The sequence below is a fragment of the Budorcas taxicolor genome, chromosome 17, assembly GCF_023091745.1.
Source record: "Budorcas taxicolor isolate Tak-1 chromosome 17, Takin1.1, whole genome shotgun sequence".
Taxonomy (NCBI): Eukaryota; Metazoa; Chordata; class Mammalia; order Artiodactyla; family Bovidae; genus Budorcas; species Budorcas taxicolor.
The window spans coordinates 57943815-57963326 of record NC_068926.1 but is presented as its reverse complement, the minus strand read 5'-3'; the positions used below and the strand labels follow the sequence as shown (position 1 = coordinate 57963326).

General features: G+C 50.7%; 1 protein-coding gene across 1 annotated transcript in view; it reads right to left on the bottom strand.

The window, feature by feature from the left end:
- Positions 1–2806: 2806 nt before the first annotated feature.
- NOS1 (nitric oxide synthase 1) overlaps positions 2807–19512 on the bottom strand; it is a 188630-nt gene continuing 171924 nt past the window's right edge. Inside the window, exons 22-30 of the mRNA XM_052655010.1 lie at positions 16691–16884; positions 14525–14694; positions 12476–12686; positions 11523–11610; positions 9876–9997; positions 8497–8645; positions 6833–7027; positions 4927–5045; positions 2807–3903 (exon numbers count right to left, since the gene is read on the bottom strand). Of these exons, the coding sequence (XP_052510970.1) occupies positions 3888–3903; positions 4927–5045; positions 6833–7027; positions 8497–8645; positions 9876–9997; positions 11523–11610; positions 12476–12686; positions 14525–14694; positions 16691–16884 (1264 nt within the window). The 3' untranslated portion in view covers positions 2807–3887. The remainder of the gene's footprint in view (positions 3904–4926; positions 5046–6832; positions 7028–8496; positions 8646–9875; positions 9998–11522; positions 11611–12475; positions 12687–14524; positions 14695–16690; positions 16885–19512) is intronic.

The following is a 19512-nucleotide window of genomic DNA, read 5'->3' as shown; positions in this document are numbered from 1 at the left end:
CCTGTTGACTTGGGGTGGGGGGAACTGGCTCTCCTGTCACCTCTGAAAACTCAGTTCTCCTTGGAGCCTGTTTTTTCTTCCTGAGACCTGTTTCTCAGCCTAGAGGCAAAACTCTTGACTTTGCCTTTGTTCTCCTTGTCCACACCAGGTTGGAGTCTAGGTCCTGGTAATTCAACCCCTGGAATGTCTTTATCGCTATAATCTACCCCCTTCCCTCATTCAAGTCTTGGCTTTCTGCAGTAACTAGCCAATAGTTCAACAGGTCAGCAGTCTATGCTCTATGCTGCAGCCAGAACATTTTTTTCCAAGCATAACTCCCATCAGCTCATCTTCCCCTTAAAAAAAAAAAACACTCCTAAGCACTCCGTGTTGCCTACCAAATAAAGACAAAATCCCTTGACAAAATTCTATCTGTTCCCCGCCTGTCTCTGCTGCGTACCTCCATGTTCCTCAGCCTCCCAAAGCCGGACTATGTCAGAAGCCAGACCTGATCCCCATCCTGCGTGCTCTCCATCCATGCTTCACCCCTGCTCCCCTGACCTCCTACATCCTGGCAATCTCGTTTCCCCAAACCTGCTGGGGGAATCCTGGTGATCACTCAAACCGCAGGCCTGAACATTGATTCTAAGACCTGTGTCTCTGCATCACAGATCCTAACCTTCTGTAAGAGAGGAACTGTGTTTTGCTCTGCACACTTGACTGTGCCTTCCAGATACCAGAGAGGTAAGACATGACACTGATTAAGTGAAACAAGATTCTATTGCTCATCATGGGCCAGGTATGGCAACTGGGGCATTTTCTGGACAGTATCTCATCTAGTCCACTTTGTGATAAAGGGGGCTATGTTTACTCAGAAAGATTAGGTCACCAGCTCAGGGCTGTCTGCAGAAATGACGGCAGAGTTACTGTTTGGATTCAGGGCTGCTTTTAAAACTCCACTTTGGTGGGTCTGAAGCATTGCCCCAAAGCAAAGACACCTGACTGTCTCACTCCATAGAAGCCAAGGGAAAGCCTGTATCCTCTTTGGGAGGTTAATGACTTCCGCTTCTTTTGCAGCACAACCATAGGAATAGGATTCACAATGACAGCCAGAGAGCATGGCTGTCCCACTTTCCTGTGGCAGGGGGTTTCGTGTCCCTCCAGGCCAAACTCACTGTTGTTAAATCGAGTTGGAGTTACTTCTGGCCAGCTTGAGAGGGAGGAGTAAATAGGAGACCTGCAACTAGGGTGGCTCCCCCCGCCCCACCGAATCAGATGCCCAGCCAACCCCATTTTTGCTCACTAATTGTTCACACCAAAATTTGCAGGCTACTGGGACTGAACTACACAGACCACAAGAGGGCAGTGTTTAGCTATTGTGGATCTGAGCTGAGCCTGAAATCAGGCTTCCACTCCTGCCTCTTGATGGGCTCATTACAGCGAGGCTTTGGGTATCAGAGATTCTATCAAATGAGACACACACACCAGATTAATCTCCTGTCCTCTAGCCAGCAGTTATGAATCAGCTTGAGTTGAGGGTTGAAAGGTACTTACTTAAAAACCAAACCAAACAATCATTCTTGGGAAGAAAGATAAATCTTGGAGATACGATTATTTCTTTAGGCTACCTGATAAAACAAGATGCTATTTCCCTCGCCCTGCCTGCTACTAGATGAGCAAAGCTATATGAGGAAGGTGCCTGGCACGGAATAAGTGCTCTTAAGTATTTTCTGGTGATGGAAAAGCATTTGTGCATAAAACTTGATTTGGAAACGGGAGCACTGGTTCATTTCTCTGTGATGGGGGTCAAACACAGCAGTTCAGTCCCCCAGAAGCTAGTGACATCTTAGGAGCTATCTCCAAAGGGCTCAAATGGCTGGAAAGAAAGCTGCTGGAAGGAGAGCTACTAGCCAGGATCGTGTTTGCAGGAAAGACAGGGTTTAAAATGGGCTTCCCTCCAGGTCAGAGAGGGTCAGCCGAGCATGCTGAGCGCTTGGTCTCTGTACCATGGAAGCCTGAGCAGGAGAAAATAGGATTAAAGGCAGGCAGGGTAATCAGAACTGGCATAAAGTCGAACTCTGAGCGCCAGGGATATGACACCAGCGGGGGCTGCCGGGAAGGGTGGAAAAAGGGAGACATAGTTTACCCTTTGTCTTTAAGGGCACCTCCTGGGGACACCTCTGGCATCCCAAATCTAAGTTCCTTCCAGAGAGGGCCAGGGCTCTCTCCCTTTGGCAGAGAAATAAAGAAAGAAATGCTTGTGTACTGTATAGAAAGAAAAGGGCTAGCTTTCTGTAGGACAAGACAAAATGAAATAAGACGGAAGTTCCAAACTGGCTGACTGCTTGTCTTTCAACCTTGGGGAAGGGGTTCTTGGGAGCATCAGCTGTCTCTGGGCACTGCTTACCATTGACTTTTAGCGTGTAAGTGTAGAAAGGGACCTTTCCATCTCATTTCCTCGGAGAAGGTGAATTCAGCAGGTTGTCTGCCTGGGAGAAACAGTACCCACCTTGATGCTTGCCAATGACTTTGCTGCCTGTTTTTTTTTCATCTGAGTTGAGAATAATTTGTTAAGATAATCTTATCAGGTTAAAAAATGGGGGGAATCTCAGAAGACCAAAAGCATGAAGGCAGATCCTCCCCACCCTGGCTCTAGAGGAAGCTGTGAAATGCCTCATGACAGATTCCCTCTCCAACCTATCTGCCTTCACTGGCTTCCATTATTTTATCCCCAGGGGTGAAACAGCAAGCCCCACATGGGAGAATTAAAAAAAATATATATATATATATATATATATATATATATATATGTGATACTCTTCCTTGATATTGTTTCCAGTTTTCACAACTTTAAAGTTTGATCCATTCACACTTTTTAGCTTCATAACATTACGATTAGGGGAAATTAAGCAACATTAACTAATGTTTCCAAAGTTACCCAGCGGCAAAGACAGGAAGACCCTTATTTCCAGCTCATTCCCTTGGATGATGTTACTTTGGGTCTTGAGTGAGAGTGCCTGAGAGGGCCAATTAAGTGATCCTGGCTGGGGTGGGTGGGGCTGGGAAGTGGGTTTGCCCAATCCATCAGATGGGTTAATCTCCCAGTAAGATCTCTGCTAACTGGTGCCACTACCTAAATGCATCTAATGCCCCCTTTCACTAGGGATTTCCCCCTTGGTCATCAAACCCCACGTCCATGCCCTGACCCTTTATAACCAGGACAATTAGGATGCGTCCATGTGTTTCAGGTATGCTGGCACAGACCCTTAATTATGGATGTGTGAGGCTCCAATACGGGTTGGGGCATATTTCTTGGCACCGAGGGTCTGGAGGCAACATGCTTCCACAGGCAAGAGGACAGAGGGAGACCCAAGGCCATCACACATGTGCACACGCGCACACACACACACACACACACACACACACACACACACACGACCAGAACGTCATCATGAAAAAGGATCGGGTGGGATTCGAATGGCTGAGGGGCTAGCTCAAAATACTCTTCTGTCTGGTCCCTGCAGCCTCTCCAGGGCAAACCCCAGAAAACACCCTAACGCGAGCCCTGGCCATGTTCCAGTGGTTTCATGCACCGGTGATTTGCCCTTGTCGGAAAGAGAGAGAGAGGGAGAGGGAGACGGTCTTGTAAGAGCCACTGCGGATTATAAAGGCGTTGCACTGCAGCACGAAAACTCAAGGAGAAAACCCAAGAGGGCCGGGAAACCACTGAGAGGTGAGAACCCGGGAGAGGAGGACCAGGACACGGCAACAGGACGAGAGGCAGAGCGGGGGCCACGTGGGGGTGCCCGAAGGGAAGGTTCAGCAGTGTCCGTGCTTACAAAAGCAGCCACCCCAGCCGAGCGCAATGGGGCGGCCACCCTGCCATCCGTCTGGGCAAGAGGGTCCAGTTAGGAGCTGAAAACCCTGTAGGAGGAGAAGTGGGGAGGGAGTTAGTGCCCGAGGAGCAAGGCTGCTCTGCTTCCTTATAAAGAGACTCAGGGAAAAGCTCCTGAGCTCTGGACTTCGTCTCTTTCACTTCCTCGGCAGCCCCAGTGACAGGGACAGGCCCTGGCACCCAGGTGGGACTCATCTTGAGTGAATGAAGAATGAATCAATGAACAGATGAATGAGCCTGGCTCAGCCACACAATAAGCCAGGATGAGCTGTGATCTTCAAGGCAATAATGTCAGCTTGCTAGACACCAAAGTTTGTTTTCAAGACTGCCGTGTTGTCATAAGGGGGACAGCTTAGGAAATGGAGTATGTGTGCCCTAGCCTACTGAAAACAAGGCCACTGAATTCCCACCTAATTTAAAGGGCACGCCTACTGAAAACAAGGCAACTGAATTCCCACCTAATTTAAAGGGCACTTGGTGGTGGGTTTGAGGCAGACAATGCAGGGAGTGAGCTTACAATCAAAGGTGACATGTCATGGCATTAATGTAAGGTTTAAAGAGTTACGCTCAACCCCAGTTGTGTGGTATACCTCAGACCATTTCCAGCAATTTCTAGAGGACAAATGGAATCGTCAAAATAATAGCGATTGCAATTTGCATCCATGAGAATGCTAGCAGCATTCGAGGGGCGAGGGAGGTAGTATCAACCCTAGGAGAAGTGAACAGGAACACAAATTTTGCAGTGGCGAGAGCCATCATTCAACTTGGGGCTGCCCCGGTGGAAGGTGACATCCATAGCCAGGGTTCCCACACTTGAGGGGAACTCAGAATGCCCTGCAGGGGTCGTAAAAACACCAACTGCTCAGTGCCCTGACCCCAGAGATTCAGATTCAGCCGGGCTGGGGCAGCCTGGGAATTTGGATTTGTAACACATTCCCAGGAGATGCTGATGCTGCTGGTCTGGGGCCCCAGCGTGGGAAAGCCATGGAGTCAGACATCTCCGTCTGTCAGGGCTCTGCCCGCCCCTCACCCCTGGGAAGGAGCCAGCTTACTCATCGGTGTCTTTTTTGCTCTCCTCAATGAAGGCAATGGATTCAGATCTAAGGCGGTTGGTCACTTCATATGTGCGCAGGGTGACCCCGAAAATGTCCTCATGGTAGCGGTTGTCATCCTAGGCAACAGAAACAAGCAGGGATCAGATTCCAAATGCCAGCCGAGGGCATGGAGAAGGGTGGACACACGGACATCCTGGAAGGGAACATCCGTGGAGAAGATGGTTCCTGAAGATACCGGGCACAGGGAGTTCCCTGGCAGTTCAGCAGTTAGGACTCAGTGCTTCCGTGGAGGGGCCTGGGTTCATCCCTGGTCAGAGAACTAAGGTTTTGCAAGCCCTGCGGCATGCCAAAAAAAAAGAAAAAAAAAAAAGAGAGAAGAAATGAGATGTAACTCAGGGCACCCTGGAGACCCCTCTAGTCTCCAAGACTGTGTTTTAGCAAGAGCCTCTGCCCTGTAGGGCATGGGGTCTCTCTAAGCCCAGTTGGCAACAAACACTTTTGTTCCCACCCAGAGAGAGTGCTGCTGCTTTGTGGGTGCTAAGGACAGAAGAGCTGAGGGGGTCCAGGGGAAACTTCAGCTCATTTCCCCATTTCCTCCCTCTTCCTTGTTCCTGCCAGTTCAGATCTGGGGCTTGGCTGGGTTTAGTGTGAAACATCACCGTCTGTAGAGACCAGCAGAAATGGAAGAAAGGCCAAAGTGCCCACTTAGCTCTCAGGGAACACACAGTTGCCAAAGTGGAGACTTCTCCAGACATAGTTTATCTGATGATGAGTATCTTAGCTCAGCTTTGCCCAGAAACAAACAAACAAAAAAGAAAAGTCGAGAAACACCATGAGTGAGGATGAACTTGGGGCATCCATGGGTTTCTGGAGCCACTGGAGCGCCTTTGGCAGAACTGAGGGATGGGCATTAAGGAGATCCTTTAGGGCGGTGTTGCTGAGAATTAAATAAGGGGCTAAGGTGCCCCCCCACCCCTCACTGAGGAAAGGTGGTGTTTGGGGAATACACACTGAGCAGAGTTTCTGGCATCCATAGTTCCAAAGGTCTTGAAGAAACTTGCCCATCTGTAGAGTGGATTCATTTTAAGTTGGGGTGGTTTTTCGACCTTCTTCTGCAGAATCTATGAAAATGTGTCCCAAGGACTTACAGCAAAGAGACAGAGTGGCAGGGCACTCTGCAGTTCTCCAGGGTGCTCTGGCATTTCTACTGGAAAGCTGTTGTTACTGTTTTAACCTAGTAGGGGTTTAATCTCAAAATTAGAGCAAGGGCTTCTTCTGCAAAAATGTGTGATTGCTGCTTATTTAGGGAAGCAGGGAGAAGAATGGGGTCACATTTGGAGGTTTGTGGAGGCCTGGGACTTATTCTATTTGGGGCAGTTGACCACAGAGCTGGGACTTTGCTTCCTGGGCTGCTACTAGCCTTTTTGCAAATTAGGAAAAGACACCCCTCCTTCTGGGAGGAACACAGTTCCATGCCAAGGCGTGCTGCGTGGGAGGCCAAGCCTGGTGGTGACTTTCATCCCCTACTTGCCCCCTTTGGACAAACCCTTTCGTGCGGTGGCCAACCTGCACGACTGCCCAGGGCAGTCCTGCAGCTTGGTTCTGGGCACAGGAATGGTTGGGTTAGGATCGTTTCTGTCTAACTACTAGTGGCCCACCCGCTTTGTCATTTTCATACATCACAGCTCCCCATTCTATTTAATATACGCACTGCATGCCCAGCTATCTTTCCTTCTCTCTCTACTGTGGTTTGGGATCACCTGCATCCTCTACCCCCAGTCATAAATGGGAAGATGGGAGCAGGGATGTCATCATGGGTCCTCTGAGTCACGGAGACAGGTAAGACGAGGAAGAGGAGACAGGATGCCAGAAGAGGGCTCCCAGGAGCCAGCCCATCACTCACCCTCAGCCTGCTGATGAACACGCCAGCGTCCTCCACCGAGAGCTTGCCCTTCTGGGTCATGATGCGCTGGATAGCTTTGAGGACATCAGCCGCCATGGTGACATCCCCGCACACGTAGATGTGGCCCCCTTGCTCCTTCAGGGCTCGATACACGGGTTCCGCCAGCTGCTCTTGTAGGATGTCTTGCACGTACTTCTGCGGGGGTGTGGGGGGTGGGGAGCAGGAGGACTGGTGAGGAGGAGCCAGGCTGTGTAGCTCACCACCCACCCCCCACCACCCTGGAAACAGAGCCTGACCCAGGGCCTTGGGGGCAGGTCTGTGTTTTGTGCAGCGATGCAGGAGACTGGGAAGAATGAAGCAGGGGAAGAGGGACTGTCCATCTGAGAGAGTGATGAGCCACACCTCTGCTCTGCAGCTAGCCTCTGCTGAGGACCCTCGAGGGAGCCATGCTGCCCATGCTCCAGAGCTGTCTGCCGGAGGCGTAAGAGCGGGGTGTTCTCTACCAGCTCCTTTCTCCCGTGGCCAGTGGTCACGCCGGGGGCGTTTACACCCATGCACCTCTAGGTGTGGGGCTGGTACTGCAGGCATCCTAGGCCCGGGTGCAGGAGAAGCCCCAGACAGACAGCAGGAGATGGGGGAGGGGCTCGCAGGTGACACCTGCGCAAAGTCCGCTGCTGCAGGAGTTGCTGCGATAAACGGTGGGCTAAGGAAATATTGGGTGGGCACAAGGGGTGTCCAGTGCAGCCTCTAGGGAATTTGTCTGGGTTGCTCAGGAAGCTTCCCCCAGGCAAGCCTGGTGTTCAGCTGCTACTTTCAGGCACGACCGTGCCAGGTGCTGAGACACTGATGAACTCTCATGCCAGGTGTCTAGTAGTTGCTGCCCGGGCCCTCTGGGTACCCCTTCCCCGGCTGTCCTGGGTCCTTTCCTGGGATGCCCCTGGGGGTCCAGTTGAAGTTCCCCAAGATCCAGCAGGGATGTGCCCCTGTCTTGTAGCCCGTGTCCACTCTGACTTGGAGTGCCTCTTATGGGCTGTTTAATTTTTTATTGGGGTGGGGAGGTGCTGTTTAACTTTTAAAGATTCATATCTAATTAATTATTTTAAGTGTTTATTTTTTGGCCCTGAGGCATGTGAGATCTTAGTTCCCTGACCAGGGATTGAACCCATGTCCCCTGCATTGGAAGCATGGAGTCTTAACCACTGGACCGCCAGGGAAGTCTCTTTTAATTCATTTTATAAATATTTTTATTGTGATTAAAATAAACATAATGTAAAATGCAGGTGTGTTTTAAAGTGTGCAGCCCGACGCAGTGGGATGGAGCACATTCATGGTGTTGAACAACCACCCCCCTATTTAGCTCCACAAGCTCCTCTGCCCCACAAGGATGCCCTGTACCCATTAAGTGCCACTCCCCATTCCCCACTTCCCACAGCCCCTGGTGACCACAAATCAGCCTCTGTCTCTATAGATCTGGCTGTTCTGGATATCTCATGTAAGTGGCATGACAGAGTATGGGCTGTTAAATATTTTAGGTCGCATGTTTATGCTCCATGCTTCCTGAAGTTCAGAGCGATGTCAAGGAGAATTCAGAAGGGGTGAGGGTGTTTTGGGAGCAGGGTGTGTGTGTGTGGACAGGCACACGTGCGTGACGGGCTGGGGCTTACCTTTGGTTTGTCTGGCTCCCGGGAGTAAGCTGTGTACAGTTCTCTGAAGACCCCCTTGGTCTTGGCCTGCAAGGCCTCCTCCCTGTAGATGTGGTCTATCTTGGACTGCCGGCACCCAAAGACCAGGACCATGGGGCAGGGGCTCATTCCTGGGGGTGGGGAAACTTGTCACCGCCAGCTCTGACGCCGGATGTGGGGGTGTCGGGGCTCTGGGAACCTTAGCACGCGTGACACAGGCAGAGGCATGCGGACGCTGGGGCAGGGGTACATGTTCTCTCACACACATGCACACACTGACAGAAGTAGGTAAAGTGTGTTCAGACTTCAGCAGACCTCTTTTCTCTAGGTCTCAGTCATTCCTCTGCCCCTCCCCCACACTGGTAGCACCAAACGCCCAGACTTGGAAGCTAGACTGCCTGGGTTCAAATCCCAGCTCTGTGTGATGCTGAGCGATGAACTTTCTATGTCTCCGTGTCGCCACGTGAAAAATGGAAGTAATAACAGCATCTAACCTCATAGGGCTATTTTAAGAAGTAAAGGTACATTAGACCCCTGCCCAGTACATAGTGAAGCCCCTTGGTATCCCAGGGGGTCACTTCCAGGATCCACCCCGATACCAAAATCCCCTGATGCTCAAGTGCTACAGTCGGTCCCCTGAACCCGCTGGTCCTCTGTGTCTGTGGTTCCACATCCACGGGCTCTCAGCTGGCCTCGGATGGTGTATATGGATTTAACGAAAAAATTTTCATGAAAGTTGACCCACGCAATTCCCGTGTCTGTCAAGGGTCAACTGTACTTTGTGAATGTATGTTTGCTATTCCACTAGAATGACAATTCCACTGGGCAAGTGTGTGTGTGTGTTTCCAGTTGTTTCTGTCTTGTTCATTGCTACACCTCTAGCACCTCCAATAGTGTTTGGCATCCATGAGATGCTCAGTAAATCTCTCTTTAATGCATGTCAGACTGTGGGTTTTTTTCCCTCTCTCCTCCCAAAGCTGATCTGTTGTGTTTCTCGCATAGCAACCGCCTTTGCGACTATCCCAGAAACACACATCCATTGGATAAGGCTTAATGCACACCCCTTCTAGGACTGCTTAGATTTTAAGATGGGGGTCCTATCTTAACAGTCCAAGAAATGTCTTCTGGGGATGGGCTTTCAGGCTTTGCAACAAGTTGTGTGGATGACTTGTTTGGATGGGTCCTTTGAATTGCACCATAAACTTCACCTGTGGGTCTGGCTGCTACAGTATTCCCCGTCCCTCCTCCGGCAGTGATGCAAAGGAGACAGAACAGCGTCACGCCTCCTGGCTGCTGGGATACAGGCAGCCCTCCCAGGATCCAGGGGGAGGAAATCATGTGCTTGCTGGACCACAACCCACCTTTGTGTTGGATATCAAATTGCCGCTGCTGCCAGAAGCTCCGGAAGGGGGCGATGCCAGTGCCTGGGCCAACCAGGATACAGGGCACTTGGGGATTTTGGGGCAGGTGGAAGCTGGGCGCTCTGGACAAGGAAGGGAGAGTCAGGAGGCTGGCTGAGTTCAAATCTGATCAAGAACTGTTGGATCTCTGCTGTATACAGCAACAGAGATCCAACAGTTCTTGATCAAATTTGAGCTCAGCAACAGCACTGTGAAACAATTATCCTCCAATAAAAAAATTAAAAAAAAAAATAGAAAAGCAAAACCCTGTTGGATCTTAGGTAAACCAGATGGCCATCCTGGGTAAAAATACAACGGGACTTAAAGCTCTTCAGCTGTGGTCAGGTGGCCCTTCTCATGGTTGGGAGGTCCCATAAATTTGGGGAATTTCCCCAAACAGGAGATCCTCAGGGTTTGCCTATCACTCTACTTTCTAATTATCCCCATTATCTGAGCTAAACCACAACAGGAGTGGGATGGATCAAATGCAGGGCTTCCCTACCTCAGACCTCCTGACATTGGGGGCTGCATAATTCTCTGTATACAGTCCCACGACCAAGAGGTGGGGGCTGTCCTGTGTACTGTAGGATACAGACTAGTGCCCAGGCCTCTGTCTATTAGAAGTCAGGAAAACCCTCCAGCTGTGATAGCCAAAAATATCTCCAGACTTTGCCAAGGGCCTCTGGGGGGCAAAATCACCCTTGTCTGAGAACCACTGAATTAACCATCTATGAGATTTTCCAAATCTGGGAGCTGCAAATGTCAGTGTACAAAAGAATCACATGGGGATGTTCAAAGAGGGTGTAGATGGCTGGCAATGCAGTAAGTCTAGGCTCAGGACTCAGCATTTCTGAAGCACCCCAGGGGATTCTGGTGCTGGTGGTATGTGGATTACCATGACCACTCTACCCTTCACAGCTGAGAAAAATGACTGTCCAAGTCCACAGTTTAGGTAGGGAAGTTATCAGTTGACAAAGCAGGTAAGTGCAGAGGGCCTAAGCTGAGGCATATCAATGATTTTTTAATTTTTATGTTTTTAAGGCTATATTTTTCTTATTTGATTGACTGATTATGGTAGGAACACTTAACATGAAACTGATCCTTGTAACATGTTTTTAAGTGTACAATACAGTACTGTTACCTGAGGGCAGAAATATCCTTTAAAAGTGAGTTTGGAAGGGGAAGGTGGTTGACAGGGAGGGTTGTTAAATCCTCCCGGTCTCTAAGAAACTGGGAACACATGGGGTGGCCAGCAGGCTTCAGATAGGAATTTCATTGGCTTGAAAAGTCCATTAAGGCTGAAACTGCCTGAAACTGCCTGGTTGGCTGCGGTGGCCCCAGCTAGCACAGGACACGCACTTGATAAATATCTGTTGCACTGATCTGAATTTGACTAGAGGACTTGCTTAGTTCCTGCTAGGTTGCTCTGCCCCCACGAGCCTGTTGCCTAACAGCTGGGAGTGATGCCGAATGTTGATCTCAGCCCTGCCTGACTTGGCCACCTCTCTAGAACCCTTCCGGCCGGTCCACTGGCCCCACCCACCGCATCTTAGGACCTCAGGATGCAGATTTGGGATGGCTGCTCCTCTCTCTTCATTTGCTACTCACCCTCTCACGAAACAGGGCACCACTTCGTCAGCCTGGATCCGGTTGAGCCAGGAGGAGCACACGCCGTGGTGAATTGGTCCTTCTCCATCTATCAGGATAACCGAGGCGCTCTGGCTCATCTACTGTCCCTCATGCTGCCCCACCCCTGGCCTCCCCAGTCCTCCAGCACAGAAGGCTCACAGCCCCGACGCCAAGCTTCTGCCTTAGGGCTCCCTGTCTGGATCCCTTGCTCTGATGGCGAAGAGGAAATGGTAAAGCTGGGGTGGGCCCATGGCTGTGAAATGACTAGGTGTGGGCGGGCTGGATTCCAATCCTGTCCACTGCAAGGGCCTTGGTCCAAGTGCTCTCTGTGGCCTGCCAGGACCCTGGTCTCAGCACTATCTCAGGTACCACATACTTTTTTTCCTTTGGCTGTGCCTTATGGCTTATAGGAGCTCAGTTCCCCGACCAGGGATTGAACCCAGGCCCCAGCAGTGAAAGCCCACAGTCCCAACCGTTGGACTGCCAGGGAATTCCCAGGCACCATGCATTTTCACCTCTTTACCAAGGATGGAAAACACAGGCACAGAGGTCAGGGTATCTGGCTGCCCTACAACCAGCTGGGTGTCATAGAGCACAGAGCTCCCCGCTCTGAGGGAAGAGAGGGTGGCGGTTTGTTCTAGCTGCTGCCTTGCGGGTACAAAGGGAGGAAGGGAGTAGAAGGGGGTCTCGGGCTTTGGGAGCAGAGGCTTCCAAATGCACAGCTCATTTCTCTCCTAATTCTGCACAGAGCTGGCTCTGCCTAAGGGGCAGTTTGCTGCACTGCTTCTTCTCGCAGTTTTCCTGACCTTGGAGAGGGGTGGGTCTCCTCCCCAGGGTTTGGGTCTTGGCAGAGGTTTAGGCAGCTGTTCAGGGGCCCCTGGAAGCAGGGTGGGAAATGCAGAGCCGGGGGCTCTCCCAGCACCTCTGCCCACCTCGGGTGCGGTAGGAGACGATGGCCACAGTGAGGTGCACCTCGTCGGGGTACATGTCCGGGGAGGAGCTGATGGAATAGTAGCGAGGCTGCAGCAGGGACAGCTGGGTCAGGAGCAGGGTGGAGGGCATCTGGATGGACGGGAACTCCTCCAGCACCTCCACGATGGTGGGGTTCTTGCCCCATTTCCACTCCTCGTACTCCTGCAGACCCTGAACCGTGGACAGGGACAAAAGGGAACTTGCAGCCAGACCCTGGAGTGAACTTTCAAGGCAGGCTCGCTCGCGGAGGTTCAGGGAGAAGGGAAATTAAAGAGTAGTCATAGTTAAGTCTTACATAGGAATTATCCTGTGCCAGGTTTTCACTGTTGCAAGGATATTATGAAATAAGCCTGGTTGTCACCCCTATTTTATTGATGGGGAAACTGAGGGATATAGAGATCACACAGCAATGAGGTGGTGGCAAATTTAGCCCATAAGCCACCTGCTCATATGGCCTGTGAACTAAGAGTTGTTTTTATATGTTTTAATGGCTGGAGGTAGAGAATCAAACGAACAATACTATCATCTGATGTGAAGAACTGACTCATTGGAAAAGACCCTGATGCTGGGAAAGATTGAGGGCAGGAGGAGAAGGGGACGGCAGAGGACGAGATGGTTGGGTGGCATCATTGACTCAATGGATATGAGTTTGAGCAAGCTCTGGGAAATAGTGAAGGACAGGGAAGCTTGGCGTGCTGCAGTCTGTGGGGTTGGGGTCACAAAGAGTTGAACACAACTAAACAACTGAACAAAAAGGGTTCCAAAGGAAGGAGAAAAAAGCGTTAGCAATTTCTACTGCCGTCAGAGAACTTGGAGATTCAGTGGGTTCGCTCAAAATCACTGCAGATGGTGACTGCAGCCATGAAATTAAAAGACGCTTACTCCTTGGAAGAAAAGTTATGACCAACCTAGATAGTATATTCAAAAGCAGAGATATTACTTTGCCGACTAAGGTCCATCTAGTCAAGGCTATGGTTTTTCCAGCGGTCATGTATGGATGTGAGAGTTGGACTGTGAAGAAAGCTGAGTGCCGAAGAATTGATGCTTTTGAACTGTGGTGTTGGAGAAGACTCTTGAGAGTCCCTTGGACTGCAAGGAGATCCAACCAGTCCACTCTGAAGGAGATCAACCCTGGGAATTTTTTGGAAGGAATGATGCTAAAGCTGAAGTTCTAGTACTTTGGCCACTTCATGCAAAGAGTTGACTCATTGGAAAAGACTCTGATGTTGGGAGGGATTGGGGGCAGGAGAAGGGGACAACAGAGGATGAGATGGCTGGATGGCATCACGGACTCGATGGACGTGAGTCTGAGTGAACTCCGGGAGTTGGTGATGGACAGGGAGGCCTGGCGTGCTGCGATTCATGGGGTCGCAAAGAGTCGGACATGACTGAGTGACTGAACTGAACTGAAGTGACTGAACAATAAGGGTTCCAAAGGAAGGAGAAAAAAGGGTTAGCAATTTCTACTGCCGTCAGAGAACCTGGAGATTCAGTGGGGTCGCTCTTTTGTTCTGTTCCTTTGTTAGAAGGAGGGGAGATGGCCAGGTCTAGCCTTGCCTGGAGAATCCCAGGGACAGGGGAGCCTGGTGGGTTGCCGTCTATGGGGTCACACAGAGTCGGACACGACTGAAGTGACTTAGCAGCAGCAGCCAAATTGGGTTAGCTAATATGGTGACCTGCAAACCAGACCGTGGCAGCCCTCACTCAAGGCTGCCATCTGCTGAAACACCGCTGCAATAACCATACAGAGAAGAAGTGAAGTTGCTTAGTCATGTCCGACCCTTTGCGGCCCCATGAACTGTGGCCTGCCAGTCTCCTCTGTCCATGGGATTTTCCAGGCAAGAATCCTGGAGTGGGTTGCCATTTCCTTCTCCAGGGGATCTTCCTAACCCAGGGATCGAACCCGGGTCTCCTGCATTGCAGGCAGACTCCTTACCAGCTGAGCCACGAGGGAACCATAAAATTCTCCAAGGAGCAGGTGGTGAGACTGAATGAGGCCAGGGACCCACCTTGCTGAGGACCAGCAGACGCTGCCTCTCCTTCTCACTGGTGGCCAGGGAGGCAAACTGCTGCAGCTGCAGTGGCGTCGGAGGCGTGGTGATGTCCAGGTAGTACTTGAAGGCCTGGAAGATGGTGCAGGGCGGCAGGCGATGCTCATCAGTCCAGTTACTGATAACCCCTGCAGAGGTACAACAGAGGTGAGAGATGGGTGGGGGAGAGACAGTGTGGGCTCTGAGGGTTTGGGTCCAAGTCAGGGAGGCCAGACCTGCTCCTGGAGCAGAGGATGGGGCCCAAAGAACCAACTGCCCTAGAGCCAACTGACCCCTTGGCTGGCCACCTCCATCCCACATCTGCAGCCAGGTTTCCTGGGGACCCTGTAATCACCTCCTGTACGCAAGGAGCATGTCCAAAATCAGCTGAGCAAGCTAGTGCTGGAATTTAAGAGTAAATATTAAAATAGCGTGAGACCGTCCCTTGATATTCTGAGCAATGAGCCACCAACTGAGCACGAACTATGAGTCCATTTTTCCCTCCGTCTCTCTTCTCATGGTGTCAGTCTTTCAGCCCTCTGAGTGGGATTCTAGCATTTAAAATGACAAAAATGCCAAACACTTACCTAGCCCTTTCTATGTACCATGTCGTTTCCTCAGCACTTTCTATTAGTAACTCTTTTAATCCTTGCCACAATCCTAGGTGGTGGGTGCTATTATTATCTCCATTTTGCAGTTGAAAAAATGGAAGCACAGAGAGGTTAAGGAATTTGCCCAAGGTCACCAGGTGGCACGAGTGAAAATGCAGGAGATGTGGGTTCCATCTCTGGTTTGGGAAGATCCCCTAGAGAAGGGAATGGCAACCCGTTCCAGAGTATTCTTGCCTGGAGAATCCCATGGACAGAGGAGGCTGGTGGGCTACAGTCCCTAGGGTCAGAGAGAGTCAGACACGACCGAGCGACTGAGCTCAACAGCAACACAGCTCAAATCCATAAAGTCAGGCAGTACTGCTCCAGACCACGTTTGAACTACTGCCTCTGTGTACTTTAGTCCAATAGAGGCCCTAAACACAAGCCTCTACTTCATCAGGTGCTCAACTCAAGATATAAAGTACTGTTCCAATAAGGAGGAAGAACTGGCTGGGTTGGATTTCATAAGAGAAGGAGCGTCTCTCCTATGCAGGGTTTCGACTACGTACTGTTTTCACATTCTGCGCTGACTTTACGTCCTGGCTCCCTTGTAGAGGAGATGTGTCCCTGTATCATGGGCTACCACGGGCGGTCACCGCAGTTCCTTAAGTCCTGAGCTCACTCATGGCTACTGAGATTAAGCATGTAGACCCATTTGCCTTGCAACGTTCTTTAATAGGAATGTCAAGCTGCTGCTGCTGCTGCTGCTGCTAAGTCGCTTCAGTTGTGTCCGACTCTGTGCAACCCCATAGACGGCAGCCCACCAGGCTCCCCCGTCCCTGGGATTCTCCAAGCAAGAACACTGGAGTGGGTTGCCATTTCCTTCTCCAATGCATTAAAGTGAAAAGTGAAAGGCAAGTCGCTCAGTCGTGTCTGACTCGTAGCGACCCCATGGACTGCAGCCCACCAGGCTCCTCCGTCCATAGGATTTGCCAGGCAAGAGTACTGGAGTGGGGTGCCATCGCCTTCTCCAAGGAATGTCAAGGGTGGCCCCCAAACAGGCTGGGACTTGATCTAATGATATCAGAAATCAGGTTCAATCCCAATGGGCCACCGAGCTTCATTTAGATGCTTTTAGATTCTAAGAGAACACAGGAGTGGACTTCAGCTGCTATTCCCTTAGTGGGCGGTGAGGCTGGGGTGATGAAGGAAGTTAGACAAGTAGCCTTTGCTAAGATCAGCATCTAGCTGACGAAGGAAGGTAAGACTATTTCCCTCAAGGTTAAGCCATCAGTGTCCTGGCTTAAATGGACACTTGCTCAGCGAGTTGGGTCAAGGCTGTTCAGCCATGAGGAAGGGGAGCCTTCGGTCTCATAAGCTGGGGGTGACAGAGATCCACTCTCCTGCCTGGACTGGCAACTGGGCAGAAGAATGGGTTTCCTCTTCCCTGGACACCCACCGGGGAAGGGAAGGCCCAGACAGCTTCTGGGACTCCTTGGAGAAGGAGAGGGCCCTTGGGAGTGCCTGGGTGGGGTACTAGCTTGGCCATAGTTACCCAAAGCCGTGTTCCGCTCCTCCAGCAGCTCCACCTTCACCAACTGGTTGGCAGGGGGCGCGTCCTCCAGCCGCTCGATCAGGGCATTCACCAGGTCCTCGTGGTTGCCGGGGAAGACGCCCAGGTGGTCCCCGGGCTGGTACTGCAGCTCCTGATTCCCGTTGGTGTGGAGACGCACGAAGATGGTCGATCGACTGGAGGGAAGGGTGGGGGAACAACGGGGTGAGGGCCACCAGCTTGTGCCCCTTTTCTTTGCCCCTCTGTCTTTGTGGCTACACCTCCCCTCCTTCCATTCTCCTTGGGGCTCAGGCCAATCAGACTTCCACCCTCACCAATTCCACAGGGTGGGTTTCAGCAAGGTCACCCATGAGATCCTCTTTGCAAACCCAACAGCCAGCTCCCAGCGCTCACTGTGGTCATCAGAGCAGTCCTGGATATGGCTTCTCACTTCTTCCTGCTCAGTCTCCTTCTCTTGAGCTCCCCAAGCTCTCCTGGTCTCTTCCCTGGCTGCTCTTCCTCGGTCCCCTTTGTTGGTTCCTTCTCATCTCCCCTAACTCTGGACATTGGAGCACCCCGAGATTCAGGCCCCAGATCTCTTTGCTTTTCTGACTTCCTGTCCCTGCTCTCCTTTTCTCCATAGCGCTTACCAACCTCCACAGAATGGAGAGTTCATTCCATCCTATGGCATGTGGTCTGTCTCTCTGCCTGCCCGTTCCTCATCCCCACCCCGAGGACAATAGAGGGGACTAGGAATCTGCCTAAACTCTAGAGGGCGAGGAACTTGTCTGTTTTCTCCACTGCTCTAGTCTAGCACTTAGGACAGTGCATGACACATGGTAGATACTCAAGAAATATCTATCGATTGAAGGAACCTCAGATCCTCAGGGTTAACCAGCTGCTCGAATAGGCTCTATTTTTGATACCAGATTTCTACCAGGAACCACTAAACCCCACAGGAGTCGCGGCAGAGATGTCCCTGTTCGGTGAAATTCCACCTCTCCTGGGAATCCCAAGCTCCACCTCCTTTTACAACTGGGGTCTTCACCTTGTCCTGGAAAAGGGAAAAGGGCTTGACCTTAAGCTCAGGTTCTTATTATCCCCAGTCCACTGATACTATAAAGTTTCTAGAACAAAGGAGAAAACCCAGAGGGAAACTTGTTTAGGCCTGCCGAGTCATGCCCTTTCCTTTGATAGTTGGATTTCAAGTGCAGGAGGTCTATGAATCCTTAGAATAGGATTATTCTGGTTCCTTTAAAGTTTTAGTATCAATACACTGCATTTTTATGCCTGAAAACTTTGGGATTGATGACTACACTTGGGTAAATCAAATCTTTTTGTATTCTTGGAGTTACATTCGCATTTTCAGATCCGCTTTTTCTTCCTTGCCAATTGGTTTTCAGTTGATAGAGACACTTGATATTCAACATGAAGTTTCTACATTCTCCGTGGTATGTAAATCAGCACTTGAATAGACCAATGGGACTCGCTATTTGAAGGAGTTTTTGGCACAACCAAAAGTTCTTTTGTGCTGCAAATAGCCACCATTATTAAAAATAGTTGTGCTGGCATCTCTGCTTTTTTGGGTGTATTTTCTTGAAACATGACACCCCTGTCCTTAGTAGGGTGGGGAACTCTGTGACTGAGCTTGTGAATGATGGTGGTGGGGGCCTGAGCTCCCACTCTCCTTCCCTGGGCAGATTTTGCCCTCCCTGGGGCACTGATCTTATCTATTAAATGGGCTTGCGTGAATGACTCTGCTCTGAGCTCATGCCAATCTGTTGGTTCCTGGAGAGCGAGAGACATCGTCACCCCCTGCCAGCTCCAGGAAGGGAACAAGCAGAGGCTGACAGCCAGCAGGGGGCGCTGTGGGGTTGCGAATTTGGGAGCCTCCAGTGCCAACCACGGGAAGCCTTTGAAAGGCCCGCAAATCAATTCCCACTTTCTCCCTGATCATCACGAGTCTTTTTTTTTTCTCCAGAAGTATATTTGCCTCCGTTCCTATGGCCGGTACAAAATAGAAACGTGGAGGCCCCAAACTTGCTGAGCTGGCTTATGCTCACAGCCTTTTCCCCTAAGTCCTCTTGAACGCAGCTGAGGGTGGTCAGGCAGAGAAGGGCCAGGGATAAGAATGGAGCTGGCCTGTGGGCCACAAGGTGGGCGCAGGCTCTGCTGGGAGGTGGACCACGGACGCTGTATGCCTCTGACTGGAGAACCCAGCCCTGAATGGCTGCATGGCCCGAGCACCCCTCCATGGGCTGTCCTTGAAGCTTTGGTGGGAGCTGATCCCCCAGTGGGTAGCACTAGCCTGGAGACCTACTGTCTTATATCTCTGTTCTGCTGGGGGTTTCTAAGTATAGGATTTTCTAACCTTCTCCCTTTAAAAAAAAAAAAAAAAGCTTGGGATATACATGGGTTGTCAGAAAGTATTAGGGGTCTAGTGATTAAGATTCCACACTTCGACTGCAGGGGGCATGAGTTCAATCCCTGGTTGGGGAAAGAAGATCCCACATGCCACGTGGCATGGGTAGTAAAAAAAAAAAAAAAGTCCTTTCCCAAGCTTAAAAAAAAAGTTAGTATTTGGAAAGGGGAGAAAAGGTAGCATTGGAAAGGCAACAGCCATTCAAATGCCTGTCCCCTGAGTATGGCTTGCTTGTGATATATTTACATTCACCTACAGCAATATGGCACGCACACACACTCACTCATGCACATATACAATCAGCAATGGTTCAATGACAGGTTCACAGGGGAAAAAACAGTCTGCTAACATCCAGCATTAAAAGGGGGACGGGGTGGGAAACAACTCATGTTCGTCTGTTCGT